Here is a 16952-nt window from a genome sequence, read left to right on the forward strand (position 1 = left end):
GGGTGCGGAGGGGAAGTGCCGCTTTCTGAGAAAGGACTTGGCTGGGAGCTGCTTCCCCGGGTCACTCAGCGCCTGGCGCCCCTCCGGCCCTCGCTCTCCCTCTGCAGGCCTCGGAAACCACGGAGTCCTCCGCCAGACCGCAGCGGGCCTCCTGCCGCAGAGCCGGCTGCCGGGAGGGACCCCGAGGTCAAGTTTAGAGCCTCGGAGGGGCTCCCAGCTGAGTGAGCAAGGACGCGGCAGAGCGAGCTGGCGCGAGGCCACCCGGTGCCCTTGGCTGCGGGGTCCCTCCCAGCCGCACGCCCAGGTCCCGGGCCTGACCGCGTGAAGCCAGACGTGCTGGGCAGTCAGGGCTTTCCTTCCGGTGCTTAGTTTCCCTGACTTCACAGGAGGAGAAGGTGCTGGAATCAGGTGGAAGCGCGGTTTAGGGGAGCCGGACACGGAGCTGCCTCTGGCTGAGGGCGCCCTGCTCTGCGCGGGCAGTGGCTGTGAGGCAGGAGTGGGCGGGGGGCGCCGGGTCACTGTGGAGGCCGCCAGCTTCCTTTAGGGCCGAGGAGCCGCCTGGGAGCGCCCCCTGGCGATTGGCATCATCCTGACCGGGGCTGGGGGCTGGGGGCTGGGGGCTGGGCCACCCGCCAAGGCTGGAACCGAGGGGGCTCCCGGCGGGGCCTTAGGCAGACCCTTTTGGGATGCACCCCCGGCCGCCCGCCCTCGGAGAACGGTTTCTAAAGAGGCATCTGCCCGGCAGCTCTGGGACAGGGGTTCAGGCCGGGGCTGCGGAGGCCAAGCAGGAGACGAAGGAGCTTCCGGCGAAGAGGCTGTGCTGGGGCACCTGCTGCGCACCCTCTGCCGCCCTGAGTGGCCCCCCTCCCTTTTGAGGACCCCCCCCCCACCGCCCAGCACTGGGGGAGGGTGTTGTGGGGCAGAGCGCTCACCAGGCCCTCTGGCCTGGGACTGAGGGCGCCCCCTCCCCAGCATCCGAACAGTCACCCTGCTCCTGCTGCTCCCCAGAGTGGCTGCACGGCTGGGCCCTGGGTGTCGGCCCAGACCCACGGCGTCCTCAGGCTCTGCCCGTGCCCAGGGGCTCTGACGCCCGCGGGCCAGTGCGGCCCGCCCGCCCTCCTCTCTCCTTAAGGAAACCCAGGACTCGCTGGGAGCCGGCCCCCGGCTGACAGACTTCCTGGGAGGAGCTCTCTGACCCCAGGAAAGCGCAGCCCCGGCTCTCACAGCAGCAGGAGGGTGACCGTGGCCCCTGCAGCCTGGGACTTCCCTGCGGTGCAAAGCCACACCCCACGTCGGCTCGGGTTTACCAGGTCCCCCCTGTGCAGGGGCTGTCGGGGAGCCACGGATGGGGGGGGGGGGGCATGCTGGGGCGCTGGGTGAGGTGGCCACGTGGAGTCCGGGCGCCCACACCACGCCCTGCTGCCCGCCGCCTCGGCCTGCGAGGCTGTCCGGGTCGGGCAGCTCGCCCCCGGCGGGGACGGAGGTGACTGGACCGAGGAGCCGGGCGCTCAGCTCTCAGGAAGCAGGAGAGCCGTTATTTACAAAGAACATGTTAAATACACGAGACCTCGGCTCCCACGCCGGCCCGTGTGCGTGTCCGTCAGTCCTCGCTGGGCCCCGTGTGAGGAGAGAGCTTCCCGCAGACGAGGTGGGGTTCCCAGGGCCCCCCCCACCCCGCTCCCCGTCTCTACTTGGAGGGGCTGCTTGTTGGCCGGCTCTGCCCTCAGCTGCCACGCGGCCAGCGGTCCTGCGGGCTCCCGGGGCGGCTCTGCAGGGAGGGGCGGGCAGGGCTGGGTGTGGGGGGCCCGCCCTCGTCCACGGCCCGCGGGGCAGGAGTCGGACGTGTTCCAAGCGGCAGGCGCAGTGCAAGGCGTTCTGGGACCCGGGCTGGCTCCCGGTGTCGCCCCGTTCCTGGGTCTGTGGGTGAGTGGGTGAGAAGGACGCGGGTCAGAGGCGGGACCTCACCCCCGAGATGGGGTCAGGGTCAGGGCGGCCCCTCTGTCAGGCAGCCCTGGAGGGCCAAGTCCATCAGGCAGCCCCCCAGGGCTCTTCTGGGGGGGGGGGGGCTCCCGGACAGAGGGAGGGAGGTGGTGTCGAGGTCGCGAGTCCCCCGCTCTGCCTGCCAGATCAGCTCTCTCACCCACACCCTCGATGCTCGCTCTTTCCCTGACGTGAGCCAAGGCCGTGCAGCCCCGTCATGGGCGGGCGGGCGGCAGGAGGCAGGAGCCAGCGCTGCTGCTTATCCCGGCGGCGGGGCGGGGGAGGGAGGGGGAGGCTCCTGGTGCGGCTCCCGGTGCGGCCCGCTCACCTCTCACAGCCGCTGAGCCCCGTGCAGGTCGTAGTCGCTGTCGGAGGAGTTATCGGGCTGGGCGGACACGCGATGCAGGGCGCCCTCCAGAGCTGCGGGCAGAAAGGCCACCGCGGGGCTGACCCACCAGCTACACTGACGGAGCCCCCCCCCCGAGCCCAGAGCCCCCCTGAGCCCAGAGCCCAGAGACCCCCTGAGCCCAGATCCCAGAGCACCCCGGAGCCCAGAGCCCAGAGACCCCCTGAGCCCAGATCCCAGAGCACCCCGGAGCCGAGAGCCCCCGGAGCCCCCTGAACCCAGAGCCCCCTGAGCCCAGAGCCCCTCAGAGCCCAGAGCCCCCCTGATCCCAGATCCCAGAACCCCCCTGAGCCCCCGGAGCCCAGGCCCCGGGTGTGGAAGATCAGAGGGCCTGGGTCTGTTTTGATGGAATCAGCCGAACGTTGACTAATGACGCTGAAGTCGGGGCTCCCTGGGCTTTGGGGTCAGGGAGGTCAGGGAGCTTGCAGCACGGGGCTCCCGCGGCCACGGCGGCTCTGTTCTGCCTGGTGACCGTCCGCTGTGAGGCCCGCAGAGAACGGGCTGTGGGCACAGCCTGGGCCATGGCCTTCTCTCCGGCTCAGTGGCCTGTGGGCCGGATCCCTCCACCCCCTGCCGTGAGCGCTGGGCAGGCCGGCTCCCCTCTCCCCAGACGCCTTCCCTTTGGGCGACCGTGACCTCTGCCCGGCCCGGCGGGAGGCCCCTGGCGCTCACCTGGGTACGCGGAGAGCTGGGAGCCCCTGGGAGGCTGGCTGTACTCGTTCTCCAGGCGCGAGGCGGCGGGGTTCTCCACCTGCGACCGGCGGACAGTGGTCCCGGGATCGCGATGGAAAGACACTGAGCAGACGAGGCAGAGACAGCGCCATTACACCTGCTCCTCCTCCCCAGCGGGCCCAGAGCTTGAACCTCCTGCTCCCACAGCTCCCCTCGCACGCCCCTCTTCCTAGCTTCTTGGACGCGCTCAGACTAGCCGGGCTCAGACCTAGAGCAGCTTTGGGTTGGCCAGCAAGCTGATGGGCGGGTTGGGCCTTCCGTGGTCTGTCAGTCAGTCATCAAACGGGTTAAACGGGGAATTGGATGTACCCCCCGCCTCCCAGAGCTGAGGGCCTTTGTTGATAAAAAAAAGACTTGGCAACACAGAGCCTTCTCGAAGGATCTGGCTCTTGACAAAGAGGGAGCCTGTGGCGGGGAGGGAGGGGGGCTGTGGTTCCCCCATGAGGGCCCAGATGTGGCTACAAGGAGAGAAGACGAGGCCAGTGGGAATTGGGCTGCTTCATCCGACGTTTCACCACTGGCCTCGGAAGTCCCATGAGAGACGGTGCGGGTAACGCGAGCTTGAACAGCCCTCTTCATGTGCCCCCCGCTTTGGAGATGAACAAAGCAAAGTGCCGTAAAGGTTCTGATAAGTCCTGAGGTAAAGGACTGCGTCTGGCCGGGCCGGCGTGGCTCAGTGGCTGAGCGTTGACCTATGAACCTGGAGGTCAGGGTTCAATTCCCGGAGCACATGCCCGGGTTGTGGGCTCATCCCCAGTGTGGAGTGTGCAGGAGGCAGCTGAGCAGTGATTCCCTCTCATCATTGATGTCTCTATCTCTCTCCCTCTCCCTTCCTCTCTGAAATCAATAAAAAATATATATTAAAAAAAAAAAGAACCGGTGTCATATATAAAAATAAAAGAACTGCCTGGGTTTGCTCAGCTCCTGGATCCCCACATCGATGTGATCATGGAGCCCTCCTCTGAGTACCCTGTCGGCGCAGTCCCTCCCTGACGAGTGCCGTGGGGATCAGCCACCGGCTGCACCTGAGCCCCATCCCCGCCTCCCGTTCCTGCGGCCCTGGACCCGGGGGACGGCGGCCCGGCTGAGGGAGACCCTGCCTCCCGGACACTCACTGCTCTGGTTCAGCCCCGTCGGGCCGATCCACTGGCGCTGCTTCTTCTGTCGGACTGGAGGCAGACGGGAAAGGCACGTCAGGTGAGGGCAGAGGTGCAGGGGGAGGGGGGGAGGGGCAGGGGCGGCGGGGGCACTGCTGGACTCGACCCCCTGGAATCTTTGGGGGCCTCCGATGTCTGACTCGCTGGGCAGGAAACTGCACTCATCTCACACTAGAGGCGCTGGCTGTCCGCACAACCGGTCAGCACCGGAAAGAAGACCTGGGAGGGCGGGAGGGACCCGCCAGCCTGCGCCTGGGCCTGCCCTCGCAGCCCCCTGACCTCACGTCCTGTCTGAGTTTCTCCTGCGTTCTGCAAGGGGACGACGGCCGCTGTATACATTCCTCCCGAGGGGAGCAGCCACCGTTGGGTAGCTGAGGAAAGGGAGGCTCAGAGGAGGTGGCTGCGTCACCATCGTGCACTCTGGTGGGGCGGCTCGGCCCAGGGCACGTGTCTCCTGAGGTCAGCGGCCGCGCAGACGACCCTCAGGGCCTGTCACCGGCTAAAGAATGGCCCACCCTCCCTTGGGGCGGGAGTGGGTCTCAGCTGGGCCCACGTGGGTGAATCAGCAACTACAGCGTTCCTGACGTCCTGTTTGTTACTTTGGGCAGAAAAAGGCCCGTGGGGAAGGGGAGGAGTGGGCGAGGGGGGAAGGGAGGCAGGGGGGGAGCGGCGGGGGCGAAGCAGAGGTGGGACCCCTCCTCGTCCCCCCACACAGAGAGGGGCTCGGGGGGCACCTGCACCTACATTTCTTCACCAGCTTCTTGTAGGCGAGAGGCCCGCACGTGACCAGCAGCACCGCCAGCAGCACCAGGGCCAGGACGATGCTCATCACCGTGCCGGTGCCCAGGCCCGCCGGGTTGGGGTCCTGGCCTGGGGGGGGCGGGGCAGAGGGGTCAGGACGGCCCATCCCTCGCTATCGAACCCGTCCGTCCACTCGGGGGGCGGCTGCTGGCTGGCTTCTCCCAGGGAGTCGGCGGCTCGTGCGGACGGACGGCAGGGGTCTGTCTGGCCGCCTCCGCTGCCTCGGGGATTCTGGCAACATATGCCCCCGTCGACCTTCTATCACCTAACAGCTGTCACGTGTCACTCTTGTAACCAACTTGAGCTTTCTACCGCTCGCCATCGCACGTGGCCCCGTACACGGTCCTATACCGACAGCCGCTTGCTAACGTTCACCCAGGTACTGCTCCTGCAGAGACGCGCGCCCTCTGTCCCCTGCTTGGCTCTGCCCTCCTGGGGGAGTGCAGGACAGGAAGGCGCTGTCATGCATCGGCTGCCCGATGGAGGCTGGTCCCTCTTCACGGCTCACTGCATCTGAGCACTCCTGCCCCCGCCGCCCCCGTTTGCCATCTCCTTTTTGGGGGCCCTGAGAGTCTCTGGCCAGCTCCGGGGCCTGTTCTTCGGAAACGTGCTCCTGACTGGGCCCTAAAGGGGGACCCAGGACCGCCCCCCGCCCGCCGGGGCTGTGGCCCACTCACACGTGACGAACACCCGCTTGCAGTGGGCTCTCCGCTCCTGGAGCTGGTGGCACTGGGACAGCTTCTCCCCGGGGCAGACGAGCCCCCGCGAGGCCTTCTCGCCGGCCTCCAGCACCCGGTAGGAGCTGACGGGCCCGCACTGCTGCTCCCGGCACACCTCCGCCCACCGCGCCGCGCCCTTGGCCGAGGGGCTGTGGCACAGGGCTTCCCACTGCCGGCCCTGGCCCTGGCGCACCTCCACGGCGCCCTCGCACACGCCGCTGCCCCCCACCAGGCGGCTCTGCACCTGGGGCTGGAAATCTGGGGGAGGAAGCAACGGAGGAGAGGTGGCAGCTTTGCAGGGAAGCCCCTGGCCCGAGCCTGCAGGCCGGCCGCTGGGGGCCACCTCGCAGGGGGTTGGGCCTGCTGTGGGATGACCTCTGTCCTTCCCTGCGCCGGGCATCCTCTCTGGCAGCTGCCAGCAGCTGGCCCTGCCCACGTGGCGCTGAGGGGAGAGCAGGGGGAGGTGGACATGTCTTCTCACTCTCCTCTGCGCCTTGGGAGGCGGCAGGGCTTTTTAGAAAGGGAAACTGAGGCCCAAGTCCTGGCCGATGGCAGGTGGGACAGCAGCCAGGAATGCCCTGCGCGGAGGAGGGGCAAGCGGACCTTCCTGCTCACTCGTCAGGGTGGGGCCCCGCTGCTCCGTTTGGAGGAGCGGTGATCACCAGCTTTGGCCAGTCTCCATGGCAACATCTGCCTTCAAAGCCCTAGTGCATCTCCTACAGAACAACTGTCAAAGGCCAGGCCCCTGGGTGTGGTTGGCAGGTTGCCGCCTGCAGGGGGCTGGGGGCGGGGGGCGCTGAGACCCTCGGGGCTGCTTCCGCCCGGAGGGCAGCGTTGGCTCATTCTCACCAGGTGCCCAATGGGCGGGGCGCCGTGTGTGCGGGGGAGCCCCGGGTCCAGGGCCATGCTTTCCAGCTCTGTGCCCTCGAACCCCGGGCCCTGCCGAGATGCGGACCCTGAGGCAGCAGGCGGGCGGCCCGGGAGTCTGCCGTTCTAACCAGCCCCCCATGACGTCCACACTTGGAGGAGCCGAGGCTTAGACCGCAGGCTCTGGAGTGACCCTGCTTGAGTGGCGATCGCAGCCAGGCGCTGACGTTGGGCAAGAACTGGAACCTCTCTGAGCCCCAGCCTCCCCGGTGGAAAAGTGGGGGCACAGTACCACCCGCCTCCCAAAGCTGTGGTGAGAAGAAAGCGCCTGGCCCCGCCCCCGCCCATCCCCGGCCCCGCCCTTGGCCCCTGGCCCCGCCCCCGCCCATCCCCGGCCCCGCCCTTGGCCCCTGGCCCCGCCCCATCCCTGGCCCCGCCCCTGGCCGGCTCGGACTCCGCCCCCCTCCCTCCGACAGCAGCCCCGCCCTCCCCGGCAGGCCAGGACCTTCCTTCCCTGTTTGGAGCTGAATCTCCTTCCCCTCCACCCCAACACCCCTCCACTCCTCCACCCCTCCACCCCTCCACCCCAACATCCCTCCACCTCTCCACCCCAACACCCCTCCACCCCTCCAACACACACACTCAGAGGCCCACAGCGCCCTCTACCGCCCTCCTGTTCACAGTGCGCCTCGCCTGCCCTGTGCTGCACGCAGGGGGTTGGAGATGCCGTGGGTCCTGCCCGTCTCACTCACCAGAGCAGACGAGGGCGAGGGCTCGGCCGGCCTCCCAGGGCTGGGCCCGTCGGAAGCACTGCTCCAGGGAGGCACAGCTGGCGTTCAGGGCCTTCCATCGGATGGGCAAGGGCCTGCGCCCCCCTGGGGCCGGGGTCCCGGCTGCCTCGGCCTCCGGCAGGTGCTTCAGGAAGGAGCCACACTGGAGGGCCTCGCAGATGAGGTCCCCCAGGGCCTCGGTGCTGTCCTGGTCCTCGTAGGCCACGGTGCCGCCCAGGCGGCCGCTGTAGAATTCCACCACGCCGGCGCACCGCAGGCCCCCGGGCCCTGGCACCAGCCGCAGCCGGGGAGGAGCTGGGGAGGGGAGAGGGGTGCGTCTGAGCGCCCAGGGCCTCCGCAGTGGGACCCCCTTGCTCCTGGACCCCTGGCTCCAACACAGGGACAAATGAATGAGTGGCCGGTGGCCCTGGGAAGTGTGGGGCCGAATATTCCACTAGAACGTTTCATGTCTGCCAGAGGTTCGCGCCTAACTGGGCACCCCCTGTGTTTAATCGCTAAATCCGACACCTTTCCCTCCTTCCGCCCCCCGCCCCCCCACCCCCCCCCCCCCCGGCCCGGGGCCTCAGAACCTCTTACCTGTGGGCTCTGGAGTGGTTGTGGGCAGAGGCCTTGTGGGAGGAGGGGCCGTCTTCAGTGGTTCTGCAATGAGACACCAGTGAGGGAGGGGCAAGGGGCCGGGAGGGAGAAGGTGTGGGAGGAGGGAAGAAGGGGGATGTGGGGGGGCTGCGGGCAGCAGGACCTGGAACTCATGCTGTAAATACCGCCTGCCCCACACTTTGTCTCTAAGCCTCCCTTGAGTGGGCGGTACCGGCCCATTTTACAGTTGGGAAAACGGAGGTTAGGAGGAGACAATGAAGTGAGCAGGTCCTCAGCCTTTTCCATCCTATCGAACAGGAGCCAGAATCCCTCGCCTTCCCCTTCCAGTTCCCCGCCAGACCCCCTTCCATCCGCCTGTTGGGGCCCCAGGTCACAGGCCCAGGCCCAGGGAACCCACCTAAGCAGATCAGGCTCAGGGGCGCCCTCTGGCGGGCCTCGCTGGCGTTGCAGTGGGAGAAGGAGCCCAGGCTTCCGTGGCAGGTGAGGTGGTTCAGGGGGCGGCTGAAGTAAGGGACGGTGCCGAGGAGCAAGGCCTCCCTGCAGCTCAGCTTCCGGCAGAGCTGGGAGGCCTCGCTGGGGTGCCACGGGCGGCCCTGGCTCCGGCCCCAGCTCCGGCTGTCCACCGTGTGCCACAGGCCGTCCAAGAAGACCTCCACGCGGCCCTGGCACGGCGAGTCGGAGCCGTTTAGTTTCACGAGGGGCCCTAGGGGTCAAGGGGGGGCGGGTCAGGCTGGGAAGGGCCCCTCACTTCCCCCCTGCCCTGTTCTCCGCCTGGGCTCCCCCACCCAGCCAGGCTCCTGCCCCCGGGCTGCCCTTTGGGGCACTGCAGGGACTCCCCACAACTCAGGCCGGGGCTGCTCCTGGCCCAGGCGACCCCCGAAGCCGGGTCCGGGAGGGTTGGGGTGCAGACCTCTGAGCCAAGGGTGACTTGGTCCAGTGGGCAGGGCCCTGGGCGGCCAGGCCAGCGGGATCGCCCGCTCCACGGACCTGAGAGAGGCCGGGTGCCCGCTTCTCTCTCTCTCTCTCCCTCTCCCTCTCTCTTGCTTTTGAGTCAATTTTACTGGGGTGCGATTTACAGACGGTGAAATGCACTCATTGGAGAGGGCACGTGCTCGGTGCATCAGACAAATGTGTGCGTGCCCCCTCGCCACCCGTCTAGAAATAGAATATTTCCATCGCCCCGACCCAGCCCCGGGCAACCACCGATCTGCTTCCTGTCACTACACATCAGCCTGGCCGGCTCCAGAATGTCGGAAGCGGGGTCATGTGGCACATGGGTGTGTCTGGCTTTTCCCGCCTGGCTTCCTCACGCGGCGTCTCAGGTGTGGCTGCGTGTGGCTGCGTGTGGCTGCGTGTGGCTGCGTGTGGCTGCGTGTGGCTGGCTCATCCTTGGCACTGTGCACCGTGTGGCGAGGCCACAGCTCGTGTACCCCTCCGCCATTTGGGGTGCTTCCCGGTGTGGGCGATTGTGAGCATCCTGTGCCCCTCCTGTCTCTCTGTGGGCACAGGCTCCCCTTCCTCCCGGGGACCAGCTGCACGTGGAGCTGCCGGGTCATAGGTAGGGACACGCCTGTGTGATTCCCTGAGGCTCCGTGAAGGAAACAGTAGGGACACATGCTTGCATTTGCATACGATTCAGGAAAGCTTTGCAGGAAGGAATGCGCGTGGGGCCTGCTCGGGGTGAAGGTGGGGAGAGCCGGGGTCAGAGGTGGAGAGCAGGCTGTCCCTCGTGGATCTTCCCTGCGTGTGAGGGTGTGAGCCACGCAGCTGCATCACCTGTTCCAGAAACGTTTTCTTAAATGCGAAGAGGTCGCCGGTGGCAGTGAGGTGGAGCCCTCCCTGGTCTGGAATTGCTGGTGCGGCTGCCTTGTTCTGCCCACAGGTGAGGGCACCCGGCCCCGGAGCACGGGGCGGGGGCTGGCCCGGGCCACGGGGCTCGTTAGAGGCAAAGGGGCTCGTCCCACAGCCCCGCACAGCGCGGACCACCGACGCCGAACCGGGGAGGGTTTCTCCCGTTTTACAGGTGGGGACACGGGCTCAGAGGGCCAAGCGGCTCGCTGGAGCTTGGAGCTGGGGTGCCACTGCGTGCTTCCAGGGCCAGGTCCCGGGCCCCCCAAGGCTCCCGCGGCCCCTCTGTTCCCGAGGTGGCTTCAGGAGCCCCGTGGCCACCTTGCTGCCCAAGTGCATTCAGCATGACGCCCTCAGGAAACGTGCAGAGAGAGGTCTGAGGGACACGAGTCTGGCGACTGGTGACTTAGACAAAAAGTTTAACAGGGTTCTTTGCTGCAGGCCTTCTCAGAGCCTTTACCAGGCCGGTACAGGTCGTCTCCAGCACGTGGTTCCCGTGCGGGAAACACCGGCCTCTGGAACTAAAGGCAGGACCGGGCGGGAGACAGGACTTCGCAAGGTGCGTGTGTGGGTGTGACTTCTGCCCGTGGGAGTGAGTCTAACAATTATCATGAGAACGAGCATGTGCGTGGTGCCTTACAGCCATGGAGGGCGTCCGTGTGCGGGCGGGCATGTTCAGTGTGTGTGTGTGTGTAGGGGACCCTCTCTCTCTCTCTCTCTCTCTCTCTCTCATTCTCGGGGGGTCACCCTGGCGGAGGTGCTGATTTCTTAACTGGCACAGCCCTGCTCCCTCCCCCGCCGCCCAGGCCCCTGCGGCTCTTCCTTACCTGGCTCCTCCCAGAGGGACGCTCCGAGGCCAAGGCCGGCGGTGACTGCAGGAGGGAGAGAGCGAGGTGAGGGAGGGGCGCTCCCTCCGCCCCCCCGGCGCAGGCTTTTCCTGCGGCCTGGGGACCCTCGGGGCCAGGAAACCAGCCTCACCGTCTCCCTCGTCCTAAAACTTTGTGTTTTAAATGGACGAGCCCTGAGATCGACTTTCCCTCAGTGCACAAGCCCGTGAATGCCGACCCCTGCAGGTCACTGGGCACAGCACTGTCATCGCCCCAACGTCCCCGCTCCCCCCCCCCCGCCCCCGCTCTCCCCGGGCAGCGATGAGCAGTATCGCAAACATCGATTTTTTAAAATGAGATGGACCGGAATGGGGGCCGTGAGAACGCACTGCGCGCTGTGAGGGTAGGGACGCTTTTGGGGCCTTAGGTTGTAACGCAAACATGTCCCGTATGCTGCTTTCAATCGAAACGGTTTCACTTCCATGACCCATGACCCCAGGGAACCGGGAATGAGCCGTTCCCGGTGCCCCCGGGCAGACACGAGGGCGCACTTTCTCTCGCGGCTCCTGGCTCCAGGGGGCACAGCGCTCAGACTCAGAGGGACAGGGACTTGCCCGAGTTGGGGCAGCTGCTGGCGAGGGCGCCGGGCCTGCGGGAACGGCCTTCCGGCGGCGCAGCTCCGGCCTGGGCGGGCGAGCGTTCACCCGGAAACCCTGGCGGCCTCGTGCCGTGGGGCCGGCATCGCTGTTTCCCAGACAAGGCCACTGGCCGCCTGGTGTCGTGTGGACGGAAGTCAGATGGTCCATTTCCCATCCACAGTGATTCCCTCGCCCTGGCTGGTGTGGCTCAGTGGCTAGAGCGTCAGCCTGCGGACCAAAGGGTCCCGGGTTCCATACCAGTCAAGGGCACATGCCCGGGTTGCGGGCTCCATCCCCAGTGTGGGCCATGCAGGAGGCAGCCGATCAGTGATTCTCTCTCATCATTGATGTCTTTGTCTCTCTCTCCCTCTCTCTCCCTCTCTGAAATCAATAAAAAATATAAACAACAACAACAAAAACACACAATGATCCCCCTCCTTGTCCACGACCCTCTCGATTTCCAGCGAACCCCATCTGTCTGGCAGCCTGTGGGGCGTCCTGGGTCTGCTTTCTCTCGCCCTCTGAGGAGCGGCGCCTGGCAGGTCAGGAACCCCTCTTTCCTGGCGGACCCCAGGCAGGGAGCCACGTCCAACCTCGTCTGTGCCAGCGTTTTGGGGAACACAGGTCCCGGGCCCCGGTCCTGTCTCCGGCCGAGCCCAGATGAAGGGATCGGTGTGTGACCAGGAGCTTTTTTATGTGCGGAACACGCAGAGACCGCGGAGGGAGCAGCCGCGTCGGGCCTCTCTCCCCGCTCCCCGGGGCCTGTGCCCGCGGCCGGGGAGCGAGCCGATGGGGGCAGAGCGGCCTCCACCATCTGGCCCCTGGCTCTCTCCGCGGGGCCGGGGGGCTAACTGAATTTGCATGAATTTCATGCCACACGTGTGTCCCCACTGTCCCCCTTTCTGTTCAGACCTTCACGTATCCTGAGGCTCGGTCACACGGGGGCTCATTCTTCCCACCACGTTCCTGTGCAGAAGGGACCAGGCTCACCCCCATTTTAAGATCAGGAAACCAAGGTTCAGAGAGGCTGAGTGACTTGCCTGAGGTCACACAGCTCATGGTAGAGTCAAGACAGGAAAAGCCATCACCATCACTTGACAGGGCCCCATGGGCATCTACCACGGGGAGACCCCAGAGCCTGCTCGCCCTCTGGGACAGGAAGGGGAAACTGAGGCTGAGAAGGGGGAGGACTGCCGCCACATCTCGCCTAGCTGTGCCCCCAGAGAGAACGGGGTGCTGGGTGCCTGTGGGAGGCCTGGGAGGCCAGGCGAGAGGGTTCATGGTGACGATGGTTACAGAGGAAGCGGCCACAGCCCGCAGCTGCCGTTCAAAACGCAGACCCAATCCTCCCAACGCATTGGGCTGCGGGTCTGAGGCCTCCAGCTCCCTGTGGCTCTCTGACTGTGTCTCTAACGGGGCTCCTCTGTCAGACCTGGCTGGCGGGGATCCCCCTGCGTTTACCTTCTACCACCTGCAAAACCCTGAACCCCCGAGCAGTTGGCGGGGTTCAGCCAAGGCTTGTGTCCCGGAGAGGCGAGCGCTCAGCACCCTCTCCTGCCGCCCAGCTCCACGGGGAGAACGCCCGTCCTCCTGGAGGCCCCTCGGCCAGGGGTCCCCCCAGGCTGGCCCGCACCCCACACGCTCGCCCTCCCTGCCAGATTTCCTCAACCATCTCCTCGTGAGGTCCCGGCACCCTCCCAGGCACAGCACGGCCCCCAGCACTCCCAGCCCCCGACCCACGCCGCTCAGGACTCCGAGCCCCCCGCCCCCCCCCCCCCCCGCAGTCACTGGCCACTTGGTCTCGAGTCTGTCCCCCATCACACCGACTGCAATGCCGGATCCACAGGCGGGGGTCCTCGTCCCCGGCACTGGGAACGGGGCCTGGCGCACAGTGGGCGCTCAGTCCACACCTGTCTGAGTGGCTGCGGGACGATTGGGTGTGACGGCGCTGAGCCTTCCCAGGCCGGCCGGGGTGCCCCACTGTTAGACGAGCGCCCGAGCCCGGTGTTCCTGCCAGCTGTGCGTGGCCACGCAGGAATCAGACCCAGATCCGAGCTGCTCCAAGCCCCACAGCCTCAGCGTGTGCACACCTCACACCTGCACACACAGCCCACAGCACACACGCACGCCGCATGTGCACATGCCCCCACATGTATGCGTGCGCGCGCACACACACACACACACACACACACACACACACAGTAGGTCTTCAATCAGTGTTGCCAGGCGGAGTTGAATCCCTCCCAGGTCCCTCCGCCCCTCGCTGGGCCCGATCCCTTGTGCCAGTGCCAACAGGGCCGCGCTCTGCAGCCGGACAGCGCCGGGCGGCCTGCGGGCAGCGGGAGCCCGCGCCCTCCTCGCCTGGGATGCCCTGCCCGTGGCCGGGGCTGCCCCTGTGGACTCGCCGCTCTCCCGCCGACGCGTTTCCTCGGCTGCACTCGCCATGACAGTTGTGAGCTCCCTTACTGTGTCGCTAACGGGGCTCCAGCCTGTGCGGGGCACCAGCCCACGAGGGGAGGCATCCGCCCCGTCTGCTTTGCACAGAGCTGGGCACACAGTAGGTGCTCAGGAAACACGTGCAGGTGAGAGCACGCAGGAGCGGCCTGCTCAGGCGCTGGGCTGGGGGAGCATGGCCGGCCCTCCCCCTGAGCCCACCTCCCTCGCTTCTCGCTGGCGGACAGGGATGGCGGCGGTCACTGCGACTGGAGCACTTCCTCTCCTTCGTGCCGACGAGCCTCCTAACCCGCGGCGGGCACCGCTTCGCTAGCCCCGGCGCCCGCACGAGGCGGGGCCGCTGCTGACGGACAGGCCGAGGCCCCGCTGGGCCCGGTTCGCCCTGGGAGGCCAGGCCCTGCCCGCCCGTGCCGGCTGCCGGAGGCCTGGGGCTGGGCCTGCCCGCCGTGAGGGTCAGGGCCGCCCCCACCCATCCCAGCGGGTGAGCCCAGGCAGGCGAGGGCTCAGGGCAGTGGCCGAGGGGAGCAGCCACGGGAAGCCATGTCGCTGTCACCCCAACCAGGCCACGGGCATCTGCCTGCCCCAAGGTCCCTAAGTCACGGGCACGGCCCAGCCGGCCCCTCCTCTCGGCGCGGCTCCCGGGCCTGTGCTGCTGCCCCGGCCCCGGCCCTGGACCTGGGCGCCCCAGACCGCGGTGACTGCAAACCGCCGGTGGCGGCGGTGTCCGCAGCCATTCTCCTCCTCCGGGAGCCGCCCTGTGGCCCCGGCTCTCAGCTAAGGGTCCAGAGGGGCCTCCCCGGAGCAGCCGCGATGGGCCGGGCCGGCTGGCCGGCTGGCCGACTCTGCTGCTCACTAGCTGCTTCGCCCTGGGCTGGCCCCCTGACTTTTCTGGGCCTCAGTCTTCTCCCCTGTGAAATGGGGGCAGCGGGCTGGCCTGCTTCAGAGTCTACGGAGAGCTCACAGCGGGAAACGGCTTTAAAGGTGTTTTCTAAGCTGTGACCCACTGAGCAACGGGAATGTTTATTATCCACCAGCGCGCACGCACACACACACACACACACACACTCACACACACACACACACACACTCACACACACACACACACACACACTCACACACACCCCGGGACCACATGCTCCGGGGTCCCAGCTGTTCCCGTTGTCCTCGGGGTGAGGGCGTTGCCTCCAGTCTTTTGAACTGTGGGCGCCTTCGGGCCGTGGCCCTGGCGGTCCTGCCAGGACCCCCCACAACGGGATCAGGTGGGAGGGAGGCCATGAAGCAGGACCCCCCACCCCGTCCCCCTGCTCGGCAGGGTCAGAGGCCACAGGTGAAGGGCAGGTGGGGGTTAAGGGCCTGGTCCTAGGACTCCCCGGGGCCAAGGAGGCCGCAGCCGCTCCTCAGAGGGTCCCGGGCGGCAGAAGGCGCCCCAGACCTCCGCCAGGGGACTGAGGCATCTGTGTCTCTGCGGTTCCATGGAGAACAGCCTGGCAATGTGCGTGCACACGTGCCTCGTCCTGCCCGGGAACGGTGAGACGCCGTTTGGAGGCACGTCTGGCCATGAAAACACACACACACACACACCCCTACTTACACACATCCACACACCTGCTCACACCTGCTCACCAGCTTCTCAGCAGCACTGTCTCCCGAGACGTCCCTCCCTCAGAAGCTGCCGGCTCCCTCCGCTCCCACCCCCTCTCTCCCCGCTCCTTCCAAACCCTGAGAAGCGCGCAGACCTCAGCCGGCTCGCCCCTGCCCTGAACAGACGGGAGGTGGCGGCGGGAGAGCCTCGGGCCCATCCCGGGTGCACGAGCTCAGACGGAGAAGCCGTGCCGGCCCAGCAGCAGGGCGATGGTCGGAGCCAACGATCCGCTCCCAGGACCCCCTCCCCCACAATCAGGAGGTCCGGCTGTTCCCACAGTGGCCTTCGGGGCGCGGGGCCAGGGCTGGGTTCTGAAGAGCTCACCGCCTGGCCGGTGGGCCTGGCTGGGCCCCCGGACTGACCCCAAGGGACCGGGACTGAGGGGGCCTCTTCGCACCTGCTCAGCGCGCTCAGGGCGGTCCCGCTGGCCGCAGCCCAGCCCGCACCATCCGGCCGATGTCCCGCCCCCGGCCGGACCCGGGCCGCGTGCACCGGGCAGGGAGGCTGCGAGGGAAGCCGCGCGGGGAGGGAGGGCCTAAGACTTGGTTCCGTGCCGAGGGCCCATTTAGCACGGGGCCCCCCGGAGGCTCCCGCTCGGCAGGAGAGGGCCGAGCCGGGCCCCGGGGGCGGCGCAGTGGGGGCTGGGGGCTCAGACGGGGATCCTGGGGACCCCACCCTGCGTGATTCTCCAGAGAGGTGCATGCGGGCCGTGGAGTCAGACCCAGGGGCGCACTGGCATCTCCTCCCTGCACCCCGAGCCCGGGGACCCTGGCGGACGCCCCCGGGGTACTCACCCAGCACCCCCAACAGGCAGAGGGCGGCCAGCGGCGGCTGGGACTCCATGGGCACGGCCTCCTCCTGCCTCCGCCCGAGCTCAGTGGGTGAGGCCGCCTGGCGTGGCTCCCCTCGGAGGAGGCGGGCGGCCGCGTGGGCAGGGAGGCACCGAGCAGCAGCGGCCCCGCCGCCCGCGTTTGAAGTTGAACTGTCAACTTCCTCCTGGTGAAACCACCTGTCCCAGTTCGCACGGCGGCCTGGCTCTGCCAGCTTCCTGCCGAGGTGCCAGGGCTGGGCGGCCTGGGGTGCCGGGCACCTGACTCCGGTCCTCGGGGGAGAACTGAGGCCTGGGCTCAGGGAGTGAGGACCCTCCTAATGGGTGTGATTGGGGGGCACATGCACCACCTCGCAGGGTTTGGAGGTGACACTCCCGAGGCCTGGAGCCAGCACCCCCCCCCCCCCCCGCCGCCCCACCCTCACGGCCGTCCTTCCGGCCTGGAGCCAGCCCCCCAACGCCCACCCCCCCCCCACGCCGGCCCCGCCCTCACGGCCGTCCTTCCATCCCGGGACCCTGGAAATCCCAGAATTTTCATTCATTTGTTCGTTCATTCATTCAGCGCATCTTTGTCCCAGGCCAAGCGCCAGGCACACAGCGATGAGCGTTTCCTCCCCGCCCCCCCCCGACACACCCCCCCTCTGCGTCCTCCTCCTGGAGACGG

At 67.5% G+C, this 16952-nt stretch overlaps 1 protein-coding gene across 1 annotated transcript; it reads right to left on the reverse strand.

The window, feature by feature from the left end:
• Positions 1 to 1544: 1544 nt before the first annotated feature.
• On the reverse strand, positions 1545 to 16337 carry CD5 (CD5 molecule). The gene is made up of 10 exons (XM_054725723.1): positions 16254 to 16337; positions 8448 to 8753; positions 8030 to 8092; positions 7415 to 7747; positions 5754 to 6053; positions 5020 to 5145; positions 4234 to 4287; positions 3059 to 3181; positions 2309 to 2400; positions 1545 to 1917 (listed from the first exon to the last, which is right to left on the reverse strand). Exons 1-9 carry the CDS (start codon positions 16300 to 16302, stop codon positions 2312 to 2314), a joined length of 1443 nt encoding a protein of 480 aa, XP_054581698.1. The 5' UTR covers positions 16303 to 16337; the 3' UTR covers positions 1545 to 1917; positions 2309 to 2311.
• Positions 16338 to 16952: the final 615 nt, after the last annotated feature.

Source organism: Eptesicus fuscus, chromosome 13 (assembly GCF_027574615.1).
Source record: "Eptesicus fuscus isolate TK198812 chromosome 13, DD_ASM_mEF_20220401, whole genome shotgun sequence".
NCBI lineage: Eukaryota > Metazoa > Chordata > Mammalia > Chiroptera > Vespertilionidae > Eptesicus > Eptesicus fuscus.

What these genes read in the sequence shown, in the direction of transcription:
- CD5 (XM_054725723.1), bottom strand. Translation starts at nt 16,302, where the DNA reads ATGGAGTCCCAGCCGCCGCTGGCCGCCCTCTGCCTGTTGGGGGTGCTG. An exon ending in AACCACTCCAGAGCCCACAG is followed by an intron (nt 7,748 to 8,029) that starts GTAAGAGGTTCT and finishes TCCCCTCCCCAG; the next exon opens with CTCCTCCCCGGCTGCGGCTG. An exon ending in CCAGCTCTCCGCGTACCCAG is followed by an intron (nt 2,401 to 3,058) that starts GTGAGCGCCAGG and finishes TTCTGCCCGCAG; the next exon opens with CTCTGGAGGGCGCCCTGCAT.